The sequence below is a fragment of the Rhamphochromis sp. 'chilingali' genome (assembly GCF_963969265.1).
Source record: "Rhamphochromis sp. 'chilingali' genome assembly, chromosome: 11".
Lineage (NCBI taxonomy): Eukaryota > Metazoa > Chordata > Actinopteri > Cichliformes > Cichlidae > Rhamphochromis > Rhamphochromis sp. 'chilingali'.
In genome coordinates, this window is record NC_137938.1 from 20,721,452 (window position 1) to 20,743,849 (window position 22,398).

The following is a 22,398-nucleotide window of genomic DNA, read 5'->3' on the forward strand; positions in this document are numbered from 1 at the left end:
ACTCTGTCGTAGTGATAAATATAAGAAGACTGTGTTATTAGGGGAGGTTATTACTCATTACTCTTTCCTGTCTTGGCTCACAAACCACCCAGCAAAACACTTGCGAATGTCTTTAGAAACTGTGATTAAAAGGCCAACATTAACTTTACTTCCTGGCTCCACAGTGTGCTTATTTATTTATTTATTTATTCACAATTTGGTGTCTTTCTGATTCATTTGGTTCGAACCCCACTGAGCTCCTGCAGTGGCTGTATTCCTCCTCCACAAATCACTCCCACCCAATCCTTTAGTTGCCTAAACTATGTTCTGGAGATGTGCGTAAGCAGTGGCTTGCTATTTTCAGCTGAATGAAAAGAGTCTTGGCACTTGGACTCAGGATGAAATCTGTTTTGTTCTGCTGAATTTGGCTCCCACCACATGCACAGTATCTACATGAAACAGAGTTAAAGAACTCAGTTTAATTGTGTCCTGCAGTAAAACCACCACCATCTGACTGAGAGGAATGACTTTTAGAGTGATGTTTTGTCGCCATGGGAATCTGTCGTATATAACGATGGCAAAAATAAACCCATTTTGATAGAATGCATTTGTTTGATGTCTGTTGAAAATGTTAATGCTAATCTTTCTGATCTTTCTGATGTAACAGGTTGATTAAAAGGTTGTCTACTCCTCCACATCAAGCATCAGCTGCTTAAACTATGAATCATTTTTTAGCTCTTGTGTTTTGTAGGGAAAACCTTCAGACCCTGAATCAACAAAACATTTCCTAAAATCTACAGCTGACCTTGACACTATGAAAAGTTTTTTCAACAGCTTATTTTTTTTAAATGTGCTTATTTATTTATTTTTTTTACAAAGACCCAGGGTAACATTTTTTTTTGAAACATTTCAGTGCTTCATCCTCTCGCTTACACGTCATTCCTTTCATCTTTAGATACCCAAGGACTCTGTTCAAGGTCACTGTGAGCACAACAATTGCTCTATTGTAATTAAACCTCCACTCCTGTGATAATCTCTCACAGAAGCCCAAAGTGTACAATATCCCCCGTTCAAAACAGTGAAAACTGAGTCAATTTAATATTCGCACACCTCTCACGAGAGCACGCAGGACCCAAAACAAGAGGACGGGTCGGTATCGCCTGCCTCGTGGACCTGCTGTCCCTTTTTGCTCTTTTCATTAACTGCTAAATTCACTGGCTTTCAATAGGCTCTTTCAGCATGTCATGCTACACCACCACTGAGCTACAGCCACGTTGCCACCCATCTTTCTTAATGGGGACTGGAGACTGTGGAGCTGCCTTGTTGCCATGGCAGCAAGCGCTTTCACATTCTCCCCACATAGAGTGGAGTATGCATGTTGTCCTTCCAAACTGGAGCGCGCCACAGCAGAGACAGGTCTGCTCTCAGACAGGACTGAGCCAGGGTTATTTACCTCCTGCTCTGATACCAACTGCCCTCCTAATCCCACCACCCACACTCCACTTTCCATTCTCGTCATTACTTATGCATAGCGTTTCCCTGTGGCTGCTCTCTCACAGAGAACTTTGCTCCAACAGGTGCTTTTTAAAATATTTCTTAAAGCTTGCTTGTTATTTTTCACAAGGGTGTAGCAGTGAAGTGGAACTAGTCATTGGGGGCTAGGAACTTATCTATTGTTTAGATGTTGTGAAGGAGCCTTAAAATGAAATAAAAAGTCTGGGTTTTAACTGCATTTTCCCCACCCTGGGGCGCACTGACAGAGGCGAGGCTGCCGGACACTGGCGCCACCGGGCCCTCTGACCACCACCAGTAGGCAACGGGTGAAGTGTCTTGCCCAAGGACACAACGACCAAGACTGTCCAAGCCGGGGCTCGAACCGGCAACCTTCCGATTACAAGGCGAACGCCCAACTCTTGAGCCACGATCGCCCGTTATCAAACTTGATTGTTATTTCCTGTCCATCAGTCCACCAAGGAATCTGTTCAAGGTCACTGGGAACACAACAGCTGTATTGTAATTAAACCTGCATGGGGACATGTGCATGTTTAAAGCCAACATTTTCATGTAAAACTAATGAAGCCTTAAAATGCTGACAAAAAAATTATAAAAGGCTGGCATAGAACATATAGGTAAAACAAAATATTGGTTTTTTTGCAAACCTCCTTATAACACAGTAATAGGGGGTTTATTACAAGCATAGAGTGTCTAACGAGTGCTGAAAAGAAAGTAACCCAATTACCATTCAGAAGTATTGTATTTTTATTTAATTTTGCATGCTACTTCATCTTATTATTAATGTGACACTTTCCACCCCACTCTGTTCCCCTGTACAGGTGGCGTTTTTGATAAGACTACTTTTTCAGACAGCTGATTCATATATTTGTTTCTTCTAGGCTGGCCTATTATACATTCTTTCTATAATGTTTTTCTAAAAGTTCCCTGAAAAAAAGCCTGCAGATGGTAAAAAAATGTTGCAGTGAGAGTACTGACCGGGGCTACAAAGACAGATCATATTTCTCCCATATTGGCTTCTCTTTATTTGCACCCTTTAAAAAATGACTACTTGAATTTAAAATCTTTCTTCTCACATAAATAGCATTGAATCCCAATAGAGCACTTCACTCTCACACTGCTGACTTAACTGTGGTTTCTCGAGTTTCTGAAAGTAGAATGGGGGGCAGATCTTTCAGCTTTCATGCACCTTTTCTGTGCAACCAGCTCCCAGTTTACACTGGGGAGACAGACAACATCTCTATTTGTAAGATTAGGTTTAAAACTTTGCTTTTTGATGAGTCAGGACTGGATGTCATGACCCCGAACTGTAGTTTAGTTATGCTGCAATCAGCTCAGACTGCTGGGGACTTTCCATGATGCACTGACCCTTTCTTCTCCACCCCCTCTTTTCACCACCCACATAATTTACTACTGCTTGCTATAAAGTTTTGTCTTCTCTCTCATGTTTGTGTTCTGTCCCCGTTTCACCAAGCCGTCCTTTTTTTCTCCCTAACCGGTCCCGGCAGATGTCTAGCTGCCTTCCCCCCGATGCTGGCTCTACCAGAGGTTATACTTCCTGTCAAAAGGGAGTTTTCCCTTCCCACGATCACTAAGTGCTTGCTCATAGGGGATTTTATGATTATTTTCCCTCTAACATTTTTTATGTGTCTTTTACCTTGCTGTATAAAGCAAGATGATGTTGTAAGTCGACGCTATATAAATAAAACTGTATAATTTCATAATTCATAATTTTTTGATGGGGGATTTTTGGCTAAATATTTATTGCATTATGTCAGTGCTGTTTTAGCTCTCTGGTTTATCTGAGTGTGACTTATTGTGTGGAACACCTATACCTGCTTTGGACAGATGTTCTGGGGAACATTTTGAGAAACGATAAATGACCTAATGGCTACAAAAACAACTCACTATGGAAAAACAAACAAACAAACAAACAAACAAACAAACAAACAAACAAACAAACAAACAAAAATACATTTCGTTTCCCAAATCATGTGACCATTTGCATCGTGCAGGCTTCCCCTTAGTTGTGTGTAGTAGAAGCGCTTTTGCATGTCTGGACATGCCTTCCGCAGTAGTGGATGCTCACTTATGCCCGGTAAGTGGTGTGGATGCAGGACAGAATGCGGGTAATGATGCTTGGATAATTGTTTCTTCGACACCCACCAGGTTCAAGGTAGGCCTAATATGATGCATCTCTTTACATTTAAAGCTCAACCTTGAAAGAGTTGCCCCAGAACTTAAATTGGTACTTGGACATGTTTGGCTTTGGAGTGAAGGTCATACAGCGTTATTGCCCACAGCAAGTGGAACCCACTTGAGTTTTCACGGTTTTTTTTCCCTCGCTGAAAACTACTGAGTGCGTGAGTAGGAGAGAGCGTAGACTCAGTGTATAGGAACATGTGTGTGTTTACAAATGAAAGGGTACGTTGTTTATTTTGTTAGAACGATGATATGCTGCTGCTAAAATCACTATCTATTACTAGTGCAAGTACTCCAGGACTAGTACTGTCGCTACTGCACTACTACAGTGTAAACATTTGGTTTCATGCACTCACTCTCATTATGTGTGCACCATACTGAGAAATGTTGCTTAGACTGTGCAGCTAGGCTAGCAAAACAAACATATCGGGTTGGACCACAATAATCAGCATCCGATATTATTCAGTGTCTGTGAAGATGTCAACAGGGACTCAATATTCTGATCTGTGGTGAAAGCTTTCCCGACATACTAATGCAAGGAAGCCTTTGATCGAGATACAAACAGCCAGACACATTTGAAAGCTCTGTCTTTATGCGACTTCACGCTTGATGTGATCTCCTCTATACACTGCACATTTATTTCACCCCATGCAACTTAAGCTGGATTTGTGAATTCTCGGAAGGCAGCGTGTCAGATCACTTGTCTGACATTAATTCTGACTTTCAGTTTACAGTGAGCCATTTTATGGCAGTGCAAACCTCTGTTTGTTGTTGATGCTTGTTTCACAGCGGTTTCGGTTCCCTTTCTGTGGGGATAGTGTTGGTCCTGAGGTTTACATTGGCTTGGCAGCGTCTTGGTAGTAATATCAGTCATTGTAGGAAGATGAGGCTGTACCCCTTTGGCAAGAAAGACACACTGCAAGTTTATTTTCTTTTTCTCTCAGGTTCAACAGCTGGAAAAACACAGCTTCAGTTTGTACATTTGGCATGTGCTTCTGCATGCCTGTGGTCATTTGTATCTCTGTCTTCCAGCTCGCTGAAGCTTCTGGCAATATATTAGGGTTTAATGTCTACATGGAAAAGTATGCATTTATGGTTTCACCCATGCAACACAAAAATTACAACTTTATACATATATATATTCATAGGTCCCACATCCTTTTCCTGCAACACTGGGATTGCAAATATCTGTAACACTGGGATTACATTTGCAGTAGCATTCCAACAGTTCCCTATTCTCATCGGTTGTGATGCCTTCTTGTTCCACTAGCTCACTTCTCATCAGAATGTCCTGGTTCCTTAACACGTGCAGCTGTGTTCAGTCATATTCTTCTTGATTGTACCGAGGTAGACTTGGGGGGCCTTGCCAGATGCCACAAGCCCTGGTTAGGATTTGAACTCCTGACCTACAATCAAGTGACGCCCTATGAGGAAGCACTTGGTGACAGTGGGAAGAAAAAACTCCCTTTTAACAGGAAGAAACCTCCAGCAGAATTGGGCTCAGAGAGGGGCAGCCATCTGCCACCATTGGTTCTGTATAAGTTCTATATAAGAAGGACTCATGCAGGCTGGAGAAACTGATCAGGAAGGCTAGCTCTGTGGTCGGCATGAAGCTGGACACTCTGGTGACACTGGCAGAGAAAAGGACACTAAAAAAACTGCTGGACATTATGAACAATGCTGGGCATCCTCTGCACACGGCCATTAACAACCAGAAGAGTCTGTTCAGTGACAGGTTGCTTCTCCCCAAGACAAGAACTAACAGACTTAAAAACTCCTTTGTCCCACACGCCATCAAACTGTTTAACTCCTCTCTGGAGGGGAGAGGGAGGGGAAACAGGAGGACAAAGGAGGGGGAAACAACAAAGCTGTAGTGCCTCTTCACCTCACTGTGCAATACCTTGTGCAATACTTTTTGTAAATAGTCAATGGTGCAATAGACCTCAATACTTGAAATGTGCAATTCCCTTCGTATATTTTATTTATATTTGTCTCTGTATTTATATGTGTGTGTGTGTGTGTGTGTGTGTGTGTGTGTGTGTGTGTGTGTGTGTGTGTGTGTGTGTGTGTGTGTGTGTGTGTGTGTGTATAATATTCTGTAACTGTAACTTCTGTCGGTGCTGTGCTTTTGGAAAACGAATTTCCCAGAGGAACCCACCCGAGGGATTAATAAAGTTCTATCTTATCTTATCTTATCTTATCTTATCTTATCTTATCTTATCTTATCTTATCTTATCTTATCTTATCTTATCTTATCTTATCTTATCTTATCTTATCTTATCTTATCTTATCTGTATAAGGGGAAGAAGAGAGGAGAGAAGATACACTGTGGAAGAGAGCCAGAGATGAGTAATAACTAATGATGAAAGAGTGGTGTGTAAAAACACAATGTGCGAAAAAACGTGAGTGAAGAAGAGACACTCAGTGTATCATAGGAAGCCCTTGCAGGCCAAGGCCTATTGCAGGCTAAGTAAGGGAGAATTCAGGGTCACCTGATCCAGCCCTAACTATAACATAATATATATATATATTTGTGATTTTGCCTGTGTAATACTGGGCTTATTGATGCAGTAGAAATGATTTGCTGTATTCTATAGCCTGTTTTTTCCCCCTCATTCAGCATCCTCTAAGAGCCTCCCCTGCTTGCCTCACCTACAGAGGCCCAGGAAGCTGGCTGGTCTGGTGCTGAGTGCCTCCTTGTCTTTCTGTTGTGAACTGCACAGGATATGCAGGAAGCCTTGAGGAGGGCCCCGGTGCCAACTGGCCCTCCCTGCCTGCACCAAGGGAAATATCTTTGGGGAGTCCTGGGGAGACCTATGGTGGGTGTACTCTGAGCCATTTTGCAGCTGAATAAAGGCTGAGAAAGTAAACTGTAGACCAGCTCATAGGGCAGATTAGGAGATTTGGCTCTACAAGAGGAAAAATGCATATGAAAATGAAAAAGTGCAAGGCGGAGCATTAACAAAGCTTTAGTGTACTGAGCACCACAATCCTCCCCTGGCTTGTGTGTGTCTGCATGTATGTTTGCAACATTAATATCCCACGGTTGTTCTCATCCATGCAGTATCTGCCTGTGCAAACCCTTTCTGAATCTCCAGCTCTCCCTCCCTCGCCCTCCGTCTGTTGCGCCCTCCCCCTCCCTGCTCTCGCTCTCTCTCTGTGTGAGCGTAGTCTGGGCGCTGAGCCAAGTAGAGTGTGTTTTTTTGAATGAATACCTGATGCGGCTGATGAGGCTGGCTGGGGGAGGAGCTGTGTCAGTGGAGTACTGCGAGAGAAAGAAAGAGGAGGGAGGGAGAGGGAGAGGGAGAGAGGCAGAAACACACACTGAGTGAGAGAGAGAGAAAGCGAGAGAGAGAGAGAGAAGCAACCAAGCAGAGAGGGAGCTGGCGGTCTGGTGGCCTTGCATAACACACGTTAGAGCAGCCTTGCACGTAGGTCTTGGTGTGAGCTCTAGAAGTGGGGAACTTCCTTTACCGTCAGCTCGTTGCAGGGGCAGCATACCCTCCAAAAACCGGAATTCAGAGGCAGAGACAGAGAGAGAGGGGGAACGAGAAGGAGGCAGAACAGGAGCAGCTTTACAGCACAGGCTCCAGGAGAGGAGAGCAGCACAAAGGAGAGAAACGGGAAGAGGAGTCCTACTAGGAAACACTTCTCTAACACAGACGCACACGCGCTGACAGGCAGGAAGAATCCTCGGACATGCTCTGCAAGCAGTGGCTGTGGTGAGACTGGTGAGCTATTCTTAGTACTTTAAACAGAGGAGAGGAGGAGGAGGGAGGAGGAGGGGGGGGGGGGTGTCTCTCTTTTCTTCTTGATTTCTGGCATAGTAGTATTTTCTGCCCTGCTACTACACTCATGCGCTCTCACTGTCATCCTTAAGCCCCCCAGAGGCTACAGCTACAGCCACAGCATCAGTCCCACTGATCTGACCACAGTCACAACCAGCCGCTGGGACTGAACAGCAGTGACCACGCTCGTTTGCAGGGGTTCTCGCTGAGAAGGGGACGCATGTATGCATGAACCGTCTGCTGTGTGTCAAGCCGTGATGCAGAACTCTGGAGTCATTGTGAAGACAAACAGCCTGAACCCCAGTGCCTGTTCTTACTGTCTGCTTTAGTCTGCCACACAGTTAAGTCCGCCTCTTAAAGGCACAGGCGGCACTGTTGTACAGAGAAGCGGACAGTAAAATGGCTCTTTTGAATATTAGAAAAAGCAGTACGCTGTATTGATTTTTTTCCCCTGTGCTTGAAGCAGCAGTAGGTGAAGTGAGGTCCTATTTGCGTGCAGCAAATCATAAAACCGAGGCACACATTGTCTTCCACAATACCTCCCCTTTCTGTTTCATGCCAGAGCTCAGATTGATAATGATGTTTTTGTTTTCTATATATAGCCATTTGCTGTGCAGGGTATTCACTAACTGTCTGTGTCTGCTCTAGCAGGTGAGCCATGATGTATAGTCTTGACAACAGGTTCATCACCCCGGGGTCATTGCACTAGCTTTCTGTGTAAATATTTGCCTAGATCTAAAAGATATTGTCATCAAATAATGTCAGTGCCTCTCTGCATAATCTGACTCCAGAGTAATGCTGCTGCTATGAAGCTGTGATCAATGCAAGGAGTAAATAGTAGGTCTAGGAGAAGACTCGGAGCTCTGGCGGAGGAAGTTAAGAGGCGGGGGGACTGGAAGAGCTGGCAACTGCTGCATAAGAGAGGAGATGTAAGTCTGCTCGGGGGGGCCTCTCACCTGGAGACAGCACACAGAAGAGGCTGAATGAAATCACCTCATCCGGACACACACCGCTGCACAAACCTATTTCTGTGGTTTATGTAGCTTTTTGTGAGTGTGTGTGGGAGTATGAAAAAAAAGGGAAAGGGTGGCTCCATCACTCAGTCTGAGCTGAAAAGCATCAGTGTGATGAGTGGAACAGAGACAGTTCTGTCCACCCTCTCTCTCTCCCTCTGTTGTCATCCCTCCATGCATGTCTTAAAGGTGTCCGTCCCGGTCCGGGAGACTGACTCGGGGATCCCGTGCTGCGTGGCTCGGTGTGACACTCACATCTTGAAAGCTCGCCTTTGTTCTCCATAGTATCGCGTAGGCCTTATGTTTGTTGGTGTCAGTGTTCTAATAATAGGCTGATGGTGGAAAATCTAGAGAGGTTTTGGCTGCTGAGCCGTATGCGCGTGTGTGTATGTGTAACTGTGTATAGCGAGTACTGTGTCCAGGAAAGGAGAGACAGCTTCCTGTTTTAGTCTGTTGACACTGATGCTGTGTTTTTGTGGCGTTTGAGAATCAAAGCGTGCTGGCTTTGTCTTCCAGTGCTGCTGTGATGATAGGAGGTCCTTGTGCTTCAGATGTGATGTCATTACGGTGTTGACACGGTGTTGCTGAGGTGGGGTTGTTGCCGCCGAGCGATGCCGCACAGTGTCTCTCAGACTATAGCGGCGGCTGCGTCGCCGATGGGGGATCTCTCAGCGAGGCGGGGGCAATGGCGCTCTGATGCTGCAGGCGCTGCTCAATGTGGGTCAGGAGAAGCAGCGTTCTCTGTCTCCTTCTCATTCCCTATTATTCCTCCTTCTTCCCAATTCCTAATCTTCTTTTGTCTCTCCTCTCGCTCCCTCGCCTCCTTCCACATCCTGTCGTTTTGCTTTGCATTTCTCCTTCTCCTCCCCCTCATTCTCCTTCTTTCTTTTTCTGCTTCTGTTTCTATCTCTGCTGTTTCCCCCCCCCCTTTGTTACATCTGGTGGCTCTACTTGTCTGCAAGGCTAGATAAATTGCACAGGGGTTGTTGCTGCTTTTCGAGACAGTGACCTTGCCAAAGCTGGTGTCAGGGGTAGATGTGTTTGAGTAAAAAAGGGACCAAGATCGTCTTCTGTGCATTTTTCCCCCCTTTTTTTCTTCCTTCTGTTTTTATGTAACATGTCTGTGGTTGCCTGCTGTAGTAAACCTCGGCCGTAAGATGAAAATACACTTTAGCATTTTCCAATAGTGGAGCTTCTATGAAAGGAATGGAGGAAGAGAAAACGAATGGATGGATGGATGTGTGTGTCATATAGTCCATTTCAGTCATTCCTCTGGCTAATGAACAACTCAGAGTCTTGTGCATTGACCCAGAGATAAGCCTGAAGAAAAAAAACAATCTCTCAGTAAAAGAAATAAAAGAAACACAGAATATGAGCCAAAATACTGCATGTTATTGTGGTTTGAATTTATGGAATTTGCATTTCCCTCTATGTGCATGTTTTACAGATATCATATCTGCGAGTACAGATGCCTGAATCTAAACTGAACCTTCCACTAGCTACTAACTAACCGACCCCCTACACATCAAACTTTCCTCCCTATTCCTGTGAATAAACACATTGTTTCACTTCTCATTTAACTCAGCTTTCACTCTGCCTCTTGCTAAACCGGGCTGTTACCAAACTCATTCATTGTTTGCTTTCCGTCCTGTATTACATTGAACTTTGATACCCTTTATAAATAAGGTATAGATGAAAAAAAAAAATCAAGGATCTTGCAGAATGTAATACAATCAGTTTTCAAATTGTTGAAATCTTGTGTGCATATTGTTTTTGCTTCATTTTCTAAAGTACTCATGATGCCAAGGTCTTAGACTCTTAAAGTAAAGACAAAAACATATGGTCCTCTGGGGCTGTTTCTCTGTGTGCTGCTATCCCTTCACTCTGCCCTGCTTTCTTACACTAGACCCTGGAGCAAGATAACAGCCAATAGCAGTGCACATGAGACTGCACACAGACACGAAAACACGGCAGTTCTGAAAACTCCTGCCTGGTGAAAACATGAGAAACCCTTTCCACATTATGCAAATGGTGACACACAGCATTGCACTGTATTTTCCTGTGTATTGCTCGTGGAAAGGCAGGCTGAGGGTTGAACTATGACTGACGAGTCTTTGTAGATCCTTGCAGATAGTATTTGGAGTCTACTCACAGAGCGTCATGTAGCCTACACAGACTGCACTACGTGTTGTGTTCAAGCACATAGACCGACACGAATTACCTGCAATGCTTACACCAGCTACCACCTAGTGGCAAAACATGGAGCAGCAGCTTCACAAACATGGAAGCAAGGGGGTAGTGGTTTTGTTTTTCTTGTTTCCACCTCTGCAGAGCATTTTGAAAATATGTTTAATAATCGCTGCCTGAGCAGACTGGGATATTTCTACAGTGCCATTAGACGAATGAGATTTAATTCTAATTTCAGTTTATTTGTTTAGCACAAATGCTGACGTTAGCTTCTCTCTGCCTTCAGATTCCCATTGACATTGTGGAAGAGGCGGCTCGATCAGAGATGATTCCTCATGAAGTCTTTGGGGCTCATTTTGTGAGCAGGAATGGCTCCGTCTTCTCCGGTGTGAGACCCTGAACAGTGAAAACAAACAACAGAGGCAGAGTCACCAAGCCCAGAGAGGCTGGCCCTGCATATAACCACTGAGGGGAGGTGAGATAGAGAGAAAGTAGCCTCAGAGGGACCTAGAAGCAGTGCCAGGGAATATTAAAACTGCAGCGGCACAATGAAATCTAACCAAGAGCGAAGCAATGGATGCCTTCCTCCTAAGAAGCGTGAGATCCTGGCTATGGAGCAGAGGCCAGTGGTAGTAGCAACAGCAACACCACCTGCTGCAGTTGCGTCTGATAGTCCCCACACAGAAAACCTAGCATGGCTGGCCAGTGTAGCCAGTGAACGCTGCAAATCCAGGGAAGTAGATAGCCCTAGATGTCCCATCTCCTCTGCTTCCTCCTCTTCTCCCTCTACTTCTATTCCTTCTTCAGCCACACCTATATCTGCCCTACCCTTGGCCTCTCTGCCTGCAGTTTACCCCGCAGCTCTACCCCAGCAAGCTGGAACAATCCAGTTTGCTCAACTGGGACCCAATGTTCAGTTCATCAGCTCTGGGCCCTATGCAGGATACATATCCTCTCATATTATTTCAACAAATGCTAATACTGTGCAAAACAGCTCGACCATAGTCGGACAGCGTCCCCAGCTGGATGGTTACACCACTGCCCTTATCTCGCCCAACACCAAAGGGGAGCAGCAGTTTCAAATAGGCCTCTCCCCCACTGAACTGGCCCCCGTGTCACTCCCAAGCTCTCCTCAAGTCACCAGCCAGTACATCCACCTGGACAGCAGAGCACCTCTGACTGTCAGCGGAAATGCCGTCGCCTCACCTACGGCCCAACTTCAGCTCCACCCTCACACAGCCGTCCTCCCCCAGACGCTTACGCTTGCTCCTTCCCAGCTCGTGGTCCAGTATGCAGATGGTTCTGCTGGAAAGAAACCAGAAGGGCACGCTAAGGCTGTGCTGAATGGGGAAGGGGAAGCAGCCAAACAGGCAAAAGCCACTAGTCAGCCAGCAAACCATCAGCAGGTGCAGAGTTATGAGGCCAGACATATCCTCCTACCTGCTGACTATGGCCAAAACCCTGCAGGACTCCAGACCTCTTTGGTGCTTGTGGCCCAGCCCAACCATGGAGTTGAGCACGAAACTGGCTCAAATAAGATCTCTTTAGTCCAGACTGAGAAAGGAGGGATTTGCTTGGGAAAGCCAGTGTCCAGACCTTCGTCTTTTGCCTCCTTTTCTTCGTCAGAAGTGGTGAAGTCTGTTGCTCCACATACTGTCATCCAGACCACTCTACCCCCTGATGAGATGCCAGCCAGTCTCTACTCTTCCACACAGGCACCGATCATTGGCTATATCACAAGTGCAAACCAGCATACTGTCAGCTACCACGCAGCACTGCCTCCGCACCTGGTCATCCCGAGTGGTCAGTCCCTTCTCATTCCAGTCAGCAGTTCCAATAACTGCACAGAAATGGAGGTTAGTCGTACTGTAAGTGCCCTCACCTCCACTACTACCCCTCAGATATCCACCGCCATGCCTCATGCCTATCTGGCCACAGCCCTGTCCAAGTGTGAGGCACTAGGGCCAGATGGAAATCAACCACCCAACGCAGTTGCTCAGGCTCCAGCATTGTCAGTACTGCCTTCAAACCCGATTCCTGCAGTGGTGGCTACTCCCTCCCCGACTCCCACTCCGGTTCCCGCTTCTGTCCCTGCTGCCATCCAGGCCTCCCCCTCGGTTTCCGCTTCCTCCTCTCCTGTGGCGCTTCCTCCTTTCTTCATGCGGGGCTCCATCATCCAGCTGGCCGATGGAGAGCTGAAGCGTGTGGAGGACCTCAAGACAGAGGACTTCATCCAAAGCGCTGAGATTAGCAGCGAGCTCAAGATTGACTCCAGCACCGTGGAGCGTATTGACAATGGTCAAAGTCCTAATGCTGTGGTTATACAGTTTTCTGTAGGAGAGCTCAAAGCCCAGGTAAATGATGTCACATTCATTTTATTGTTTATTTTTTAAGAGTCTTTGCAATCTCTAGTCTTTGGCACCCCCTGGTGAAAATCTCAAAAGATACATTGGCAGCAAAAATCTGTATTGCTTCCAAACAATGAAATCATGAAATCGTTGACAGCATTTCTGTAACAATCCACTTTTGCTTAAAGCAGCAAAGTACTTTAAGCTGCAGTGTTTCAAAATTCATCCATAATTTAGAAATGAATTAAATTTAAATTAAAAACACTCTTCATGCTGCGCATCTTTATTTTCCAAACCTCTAACTCGCTGTTTTAGAACAGATGCTAAAAATAGATTTTACACAACACAGCACTATATTTGAAAGGCTAAAAGTCATTACTTTTATAGATGGGTGAATCTGGGCATGTTACAGTTGTTTTAAAAGCCATATGGACTTCAGCCTGACTGATTCTAGAGTATTAAGGTCAACAAACGACACCACAGCTAAAATAAATAAATAAAATCTAACATAGAAATCCATGCTCAAGTGGAATATATATATATATATATATATATATATGTGTGTGTGTGTGTGTGTGTGTGTGTATATTAAAATACATTATATTGAAAAATGTCACTGCTGCTCAGATTTTGACACTTTAAAAAAACAAACAAACACTTTTTATTTCAGTCAATTCAGTTCAGTTTTATTTATATTGTGCCAAATCACAACAACAGTCACCTCAAAGGTGCTTTAGATCTGTGAGCAAGCACTTGGGTACAGTGGGGATGAAAAACTCCCCTCCTCATGGAGGGCCTGCCATCTGCCTCGACTGGCTGTGGGAAGAAGGGAAAGGAAAAAAAAAAAGCAGACAAGCGAATCATACAGTAGATGTGGCATCACTGTACTCTTTTTAGTTGTTCATTAAGTATGGATTTATGTTAAATATATTATAGAGTGAACAGCTGATGTTTATGCATCATTAACACACACTAAACACAACTTTGTCATGTTTCATTACCGGTGCAAATCTACCAATGCCGTTGACTTAGGCAATCAAGCATTCGTTTTTCAGTTGTTTTTTAATTGTTTTTTTTAATTGTAAGGTAAGCATTTCAACTCCAGGTCCCTATGACTCAATTTTTTCCCCCAATTTCTTTTGCCTTTGTCTCTTTCTTAAGTGAATTATTTGCTGCTCTTGGGGCTCACTTCAATCCAGCTGGCCCAGTAAGCAGTGACAGTTTGACAGTGAGCTACCATCCACCTTACGGGGACCCTGACACTGAAGCAAAAATAGAATCCACCCACTTTAAACTATTTTTTTGGTGTTTTTTCTACTTTTCTTTTATTATTAACATGCTGTATGTATTTGGCTTACGATGGTTTTTGTTTTCCTGTGGTGGACTAGCGACCTGTCCGAGGTATGTCCCACCTCTCACTCCAGGACAGAAAAAATAGACTCCGGTCCCCTTGCAACTTTAAGTTGGATAAGCAGTCCAGAATATAGATGGATCATTGAGGTGGATGCATAGATGGTTAAAGGTTTTCTGTGTGTCTTTTGCAGAAATTTGACTGACTCTGTTGTGCTTGTTCTCCTGTCCAGGTGTGTGTGGAGGTGCTGGTGGAGTATCCTTTCTTTGTCTTTGGCCAGGGCTGGTCATCGTGCTGCCCTGACCGGACCACACAGTTGTTTGAGCTGTCCTGTGCTAAGCTCTGTGTGGGGGATGTGTGTGTGTCTCTGACCCTCCGTGGCATGAGGAATGGTTCTCTAACAGACAGCTCAGCTTTGGGGAAAAAGCTAAAGCCTGGCCACCTCTCTGACTCCTGTCACAACATGGATCCCAATCTAAGGAACAGTATGAGTGCAAACTCTGTGGGCAGTAACAACGGTCTTCTCATGAAGGCTTCCAATGGAGACAGACTGGAGAGGCAGCAGGCCACTGGTCCGGGACCAGGAGTAGAGCTACCAGCAGGATTGGGAATACTTCCAGGACAGGCAGAAGGGATCTACAGAGCTGGACCTGTGCTGGCAATCTCTGGGACTGGAGACATAAGACAGGAATCAGTGAAAACAGACATGTCTACTCTGTCTAAACAACAATGCAGTGAGACAGAGAGACCTGCAGTCCGCAAGAGACGCTGGTCAGCACCGGAGCGAGACCAGACTGAGAGAGCTGAGGACGAGCCTCCCGTGACTCTGCCCAAACCTTCCTTCCTTCCTCACGAGGTCAAAATCAGCATAGAGGGCCATTCACGTACAGGGAGTGAAAGATGCTTGAACAAAAGAGTAGACTGTTGAGAGAATTTTAAACACCTGCAAGATGCGTTGTGTTTAGTCCCCACCCCCAACCTCCTTCTTGTTTCTCTCTATCCAGACTACTGTAATATAAGACTAAGTTTACGCAGTATTTACATGTTTTCTTTTCTTTCATACAAGTCTGATACATATAATTAAGGACAGCGGAGTACCTTCATAAGTGGTATCACACACAAGATCAGTGCAATCAATGCTGAAAGCAAAAATGAATGCAGAGTGAATGTTGAGTACGAATGGCTGGCACACATCTGAGAGTCATTTGGTTTGCGTGTCACATATCATAAGCTGGCTCTCCGTTGGAGATGGACTTTAAACATGGTGGATGCAGGTCAGTTAACCATTTAACAAGAGCAAGCACAAACCCTGACGTCAGTGTTTAGAAAGTTTGGTTGTGATTCACTGTTAATTTGGTGTGTTGTGGTGCAAGGGAGTCGAAGAGAGACCTTCTGATGTTTTGATGAGAATGCTCAGTCATAACAACGATAAACTCTGAGTTTTAGTTGGTTTTTTTTTTTCATGCCGTTACAAATCCATATGCTACTGCAGGTGGCCTTGTCTGTGTATGTGTGTGTGCGTCACTGACTGTTTGTGCCTGAGCGTTGGTCTCTGTGTGTGTGATTTTTTTTTTTCCCATGTCTGTTAAACAGACCACAGGATTAAAGCGTACATGTTGCTGGAAGCTATGAGCTCAGTTGTTAACCTGTAAATCAAGACTGATAAGGCCTGAATGTAAACCACTCAGTCTGTCCTCAGTACTGACTCGCGTTTGCCATGCCACTCACAAGATAAGGTGACGGCAGCTGCACATAGATGCATTCCTCTGGTAAAGTTCCTTTGTTGACTTTGCCTCAATACCTTGACCTTGAGTTTTAGTCTCATACTTTCAGCGATTGCGTGCTTCACTAAATTACATCTGTCGTTAGCTGTGGCTGCTGTGTACAGTGTTTCAGATCCATACAAACAGAGATAATTCAAGTTTCAGCTAATTCCTGTGTGGATTGAGCCCTAATACTGCAATGCAAAACATAGCTGGCTAACTGCATTAACTAATGAGGCACCCGGAAGACACAGAGCAACATTCATTTGGGGTGTTTTTCAGACAGCCAGGAAGACGTTAAGTCCACTTTATCATACTTTTTAGCTTTTTTTTGTAACCACTTCCTGAAGAGTATATCTGGCGCTTGCTAATCTCTGCATCACCAGCTAGTTGCTGAGATGCTTGTCTGCTGTTTGGTGCTGGACGAGTACAAGCTAACTGAAATCAGCTGCCAGTAAGAGTGTAGAGAGTATGTTGCAGGCCACAACTGCACAATATTAAACTGAACGATGCTGAACAGCTCTGTGGCTCTCTTATTATTGCAGTGAGCTTGCTTTCATTACAGAATCTATGGCCTTAGATCTATAGTATGTATGTAGTTCACAGCAGCACATGGTTCTTTGGGTTTTTCTGTTAAAAAACCTTAAAGGCGGTGTGCCTTTCTTAAGCCCATACATGTATTTCAGAGCACTGCTGTTCCGATTAAAACAGCAAACTTTACTTTCTGACAGTAGATTAGTGGACATGTTATTTCTTTCCTAAAGAAATATCCTACAATTCATACTCAGGAACAATATATGTCTGTGTGCATGTGAGCAGCCAGTGTATGCTGTGTGTGTGAGTGTGTGTACGGCCTGAAACAATGTTGTTTGTCCACAGTCATGTGTACATGTGTGTTTTGACAGCAGCACTTTGATGAAGCGTCCGAATGGAGTGTGGTGGCGGTGTCCCTCCTACTCAGCTACTATGAGATATTATGAGAATAACTGACTGTTTTTCATCGCATCGCATGTCCTAAAGGTTTATCACTGAGAGAGAGAGAGAGAAAGCATTATATAGCGGAGCAGGGAATGTAAACACACATTGGGTAAACTTTATTTTTGATGATTTATAGAGCTACTATTCAGAGAAAGAAAGAGAGAAATGCAGAGTTAACTAGCCAGCTAGTGTTGATCATGTACAGTGCATTGTAATCTAGAAAGTGTACAGTGTGTATTTAACCCTTATGTAGCCTATGTACTGTATGTGCCACGGCACCTCCTTCTTCAATCATTCCATTAATGCACCAAAACCAAGTGGTCCTATCGTTTCCGTCACTTCTGGTATTGATCAAATGTCAATGAATGTGCTATACATCTTCATAATTAGGGCCTCCTCAGACGTAGTTTGATTTGCACACTGCAACGTTACAGTATGTGTGAATATGGACTGCAGTTTCTCATAATAGCCATTGAACTCCTAAAAGGGGTTTATTGTAAACCCAAGTAACCAGACTGTTCTGTTTGTGTTTGACTGCTCAGGCTAAACACTGCCCAGTGACTGTTCTCCAAAGCTACGTGGTCTTATATCCTACTCACTGTTACAAAGCAGAGCTCCTGTTTGATCCATTTCCTTTTCCTAGCCTGGCCCATGTTTGTATTTTCCTAAAGCAAATTATTTTTCAACTGTAAGGACTCCATGACACAGGAAAAACATATTTGAAATGTCAAGTTAATGTTTAAAGGAAAAAAGTTTTTTTTTTAAACTTTTTCTTATTGTCAACAAATCTCTTCGCTGCCCCCTGTCTGTGGCATCAAACTATACTCATTTCTACTGAATAGTTGGTGTTAAAGCTAAATCATAGTTTATATTTCATTGGACATAAATTAGGAACTGAACCATATGGACAAAAGTACCAGACCACTGCACATTGGACCTACAGGAGCTGCTCGGCCACGGAAACCCATGCTATGAAGCTCCACTTTTGAATGTTAGTCACGATTTCCTTTGATTACGAATCGTCATGTTTTTTTCACGTGTTTTTGTTGACAATAAGAGAAACATGTTACCAGTCTTAACGTCAAAAGCCCTGCAGAGTCACACAGTTATTGTTGTTAGTCAGTCCTCTACTCAGCTGTGCGTGCTGTGAATTAAATGGTGTGTATTAATAAAGGTAAATAAAGGTGGACATCACCACACTAACGGGGGCGGAGTTTGTACTTGAAAGGTTGGTCTGCACTTGTAACCACACGTGTAAGCGCTTTACTGCAAGTTCAAGACCATTGGTTTCCCCCCACAGCAGCCATTATGACACAAAATGACACGTAAACGCAGAAATCACATGAATTATAACGCCGCACCTAAACAGAACAGATGGTTCATTAATGTCAATAATAACTCCTGCGTTTTCCAGCTAATTCATGCCAGAATGGCTGCTGTGAAGTAGGTCTATATCACACTGTTGGAAAGGTTTAGTAATAATATAGATCCAACCCCTTTAACTCTAATTTATATTCTAAAGATGGGCCCCTTAGAATATGTAATTTTCACAGCTGTTCTGTACAATGTTGAATATGGCATATAGGTGCTGCATTGTGGTGATCTATGGAATTGCACTTTGACATATGGGTGTGTGTGTGCGCGTGTGTGTGTGCGTGGGGAGGGGTGAAAGCGTAACTGATAAACACAAGTAATGTACAGCATGTCTGGGAGGAATTGTACGCTACCTGTACAACATCTCAGCGATTTGTAAATAGCCAAAGTCTTCCATTCTAACGTTGGTATGACCTTGTTGCCAGTGGAGAGGAAAAACACTGATCCCCATGTACAGACCTTTAAAGTGACATTTTATTTCTATAAATACTTCATCATTTATTTGACAAGGATACAAGATACCGCTTCACCTAAGATATTTTCTTTTTGCACCAGCTCAAAAACCCAGGAAATAACGGGAGTCAAAGACTAAAATAAAAAAAAAAAAAAAAAAAATTTTTTGTAATTTGGGTCTGTTTGGATAAATCTTAGCTAAGATAGAGTATGTCCTATATGCGTACATTATATAGTAAGTATCAATAATGTTCCTTTATTTTGATGGTGTTGATATTTGCTAGTCAGAAAACTGTTAAATCTTTACTCCAAATGTTTGATTTTACATTTGATCAAATATATTCAAAGAAATAAAGAGATGATAAAGAATAAATGCAGCACGTGTCTTTTCATGTTTCCTTTCCACAAGATGTCCTTGCTTACCGTATTGTAAGGGTGAAGGTGGGGAGGGGGTGTTTTTGTGTTTGTGAGTGACAGAGGTAGAAGGAAAGGGTCCGTCAGCTGTGTTTTCATGTTCAAATGAGGCTTACCATCTGTGAGAATATGATAAATGTTTCCACTCGAGAGATATCCGATAACGCCTTCGCTTCCACTCTCCTGCTTTGATATTTCTGACAACGATCTTTCGTATTCTGAATAGCAGTCACAGCGCTGCAGAGAAGCTCTTTGAAGATTGTGATTGCCGAAATCTTTGCTAAATAACACAATCCCATTTCGTTTCTTTCTCATAAAACACTAAATAGTGTGGATTTAGTGTGGTGCCCATTAAGTCTCAGTTCATATTGAGAACATGCACACATTCATATTAAATGAGCAGATTTACCTCTTGCAGGATATTTTATCAGGAACATCTTCGTGTCCTGAAAACCGAGAACTTGTAGTGTGTATTAAATTTGAAATAGCTGCTCCTTAATGGAGAAACTCCAAGGAGCAACGCTACTCTCAACAGATGTTTTCCTCTTCAAGGTAAGGAACTTCAATGAAGAAATCAGCTTTGGAAAAATAAACTGTATACAGAGTGTCTGTACATCAAACTAGTTTTACATTCTTAGCCACACCCACTTAAATCTTTATCTTTCTACGTGATAAAGAAATGCTGCTGTAGTAAATGAAAGAAGTCTCTCAGTACGGCTTTTTGGCCTTAAACTGTAAGAAATAAACATGGAAAATGACAGAAATTTATTTTTTTAAAGCCACTGTAAAAACACACATTTCTATATTAGATAAAGGAACAAAACAGAAACTTTCTATAATTTAATTGTTTATTTATTACTTATTTACTTGGTTCAGTATGAGAGGCCATAGGTGAGGTCTTCAGAAAGGACGATGCAAAATGTATGAAAATACATTTAAATATCCAAAGTTTATGCCTTCCTCCACTTTTACCAAAGCCACCCCGCAGGCCCCTGGACCTTATGTTGGACACCTCTGACACAGAGTGTTGTAAATAACTGTAAATTAACTATAAAGAGGGAGTTGCTTGCATGTTCTCCCCGCACTTTTGTGGGCTGTCTTAAGGTACTCTGGCTTCCTCCCACAGACCAAAGACTTGCATGCATTTGGTTAATTAGCAATTCTAAACTGATAGTAGGTGTTAACGTGAGTGAGAACAAATGTCTATATGCGCCCTGTTGAATTGGATAAACGGAGTATTAAAAAAATGGATGGATGAACTATAAAGCCCTTTACATGCCATCATTATCCTCTATGCAGAAAGTGTATGGCAAATGCACGGCACGAGATGGCACTGTGTTTCCTTAGATAACATAGTTTCTTTGCACAGACACTTCTACACTCCACCACCTGGGGGAGCAAGAGTCCTTCCTCTGATTTGGAGACAGTAGACTTAAACACAGACTGAAATACCCAATTTATTTATTATCCTTGGGTGCAAAACTTCTTTAAAACTTTGTAAAGAACTGCAGAGGCTGTCATATTGGAAAATGAACTCGTTAACCTTGCTCCTCTGACAAGGCACAAAGCTATTGTACACAGTCTATCATGTACAAAAAGTTCTTTACTGGTTTTCTGTGCACTTTGCAGAAAATACATTTACTATTTCTTTAACTTGTAAGCGGACACGGCAATGTGAAGTTCAGCAATCAATCAGTAATCAAGCAACACTTTATTCTAATAAAACTTCCCAGGCGATACAAAAATCGGAAGCAGCTCAAACGTACACGTTAACTTTTAGTTTTTAATTGAGGGAAATGCTGATGTTCTCACTGCTTTGTTCTCCATGTCTGTGCAGGATACAGATAATTAACAAACATTAAATGTACTGTTAAGTAATACACAGTGCACGCAGTAATGTACACCATCTCTGTCTCGGACTGCGTTGCGTTTCTGATACGGACTGTGGCTTTGCAGCAAGTTTTTGAAGTCTTGTCAACCGCTATTTTTTTTTTAAACATCCAACATGACAGACAAAACTTTAATTATCAGGACAGCGCTTCAGCCGTGAATATGCGGCCTGTTCCTCGAAGATAAATTCTATACTCACTATAAGAAAATAATAAGTTATTTTGTTCTTACTGGTATCGCTTTGTTCCTCTCTTTTTGATTGTTACGTGTTGGCTTAAATCAGTCTAAAGAAACGCTCCATTCAGCAACAATAATATCACAATTAATCAATTACAGTATGCACACAAACAATGGAAACGTTAAGCTCTAATAAAAATAATGCCAGTGTAAACAAGCTTAAGTATCACACAACTCTCAAATTATTGCACATACATTCATAAATATACAATTCAACTTTGTGCCTTTTCTGTTTATGCATGTGGCTGCATCTCATGTGTGTGTGGGTGTGAACTTGGATAAATTAAATCTGGTGGTGATAGACATCAATAACTGAATGACACAAGTGACACCTATTAGACACGTATGTACAGTACCTGCACACACACCGACTTACACATACACACACTCACAACAGCACTTGTGCATAGATCTAAAGTCTCTTTCTCTGTTACTCAAACAAAAATGTGCAGTAACACATTTAAAGCATTGTTTTGGTAACAAAGTCCAGTCTGTCTTCAGTTCTGGTGCTTCATCGCAATCTATAAACAAAAGACGTGTGTGTGATGGAGCTTGTTAAGTGTGCTGGTCCAACTTTGCTTTGGTCCCAGTCTGTGTGGAGCTGCAGTTTTCGGTTTGTCCTTTCAGTTCGGTTGATTCACAGAGAGACCTCGAGCCAAGGAATGTCGGTCCCGACTAATACAGATCCCAGATCTGATTTAAGTCATTCAGAAGGTGCGCATCCCTCCTAAACCGCTGTCTTACAACCAGCAGCTGTCACGTCTTATGCATCACCTGTTTGATCAGACGTCAGTTTCTCCTGGTCAGAGATGTCATCATCGGCAGGTGGCCGCGCCCGGTCAAAGAAACCACACTGAGGGAATCACATTAGCCAGTTAGTAGAGTTTTTAATAATTAAACTACCACAAG

At 43.2% G+C, this 22,398-nt stretch overlaps 2 protein-coding genes across 6 annotated transcripts in view; one reads left to right on the plus strand and one right to left on the minus strand.

The window, feature by feature from the left end:
- The first annotated feature begins 3,555 nt into the window (after nt 1-3,555).
- atxn1b (ataxin 1b) lies at nt 3,556-18,540 on the plus strand. 5 transcript variants are annotated; one of them, XM_080896255.1, is made up of 4 exons: nt 7,018-7,424; nt 7,574-7,703; nt 10,968-13,035; nt 14,613-18,540. In XM_080896255.1, the coding sequence occupies exons 3-4, from the start codon at nt 11,230-11,232 to the stop codon at nt 15,306-15,308; spliced, it is 2,502 nt and encodes an 833-aa protein (XP_080752381.1). In that variant the 5' UTR covers nt 7,018-7,424; nt 7,574-7,703; nt 10,968-11,229; the 3' UTR covers nt 15,309-18,540. The 5 variants fall into 5 exon arrangements, with proteins under 5 accessions (XP_080752383.1, XP_080752381.1, XP_080752380.1 ...); XM_080896257.1 differs by lacking the exons at nt 7,018-7,424; nt 7,574-7,703 and adding an exon at nt 3,556-3,667; XM_080896254.1 differs by lacking the exon at nt 7,574-7,703.
- Nucleotides 18,541-20,209: 1,669 nt separating this feature from the next.
- itga8 (integrin, alpha 8) overlaps nt 20,210-22,398 on the minus strand; it is a 43,745-nt gene continuing 41,556 nt past the window's right edge. Inside the window, exon 30 of the mRNA XM_080897318.1 lies at nt 20,210-22,342. Within this exon, the coding sequence (XP_080753444.1) occupies nt 22,253-22,342 (90 nt within the window). The 3' untranslated portion in view covers nt 20,210-22,252. The remainder of the gene's footprint in view (nt 22,343-22,398) is intronic.

Bases quoted from the DNA above. Each gene is read 5' to 3' on its own strand.
- atxn1b (XM_080896257.1), top strand. From the start codon at position 11,230: ATGAAATCTAACCAAGAGCGAAGCAATGGATGCCTTCCTCCTAAGAAG. The intron at 13,036-14,612 runs GTAAATGATGTC...TCTCCTGTCCAG, and splicing joins TAGGAGAGCTCAAAGCCCAG to GTGTGTGTGGAGGTGCTGGT.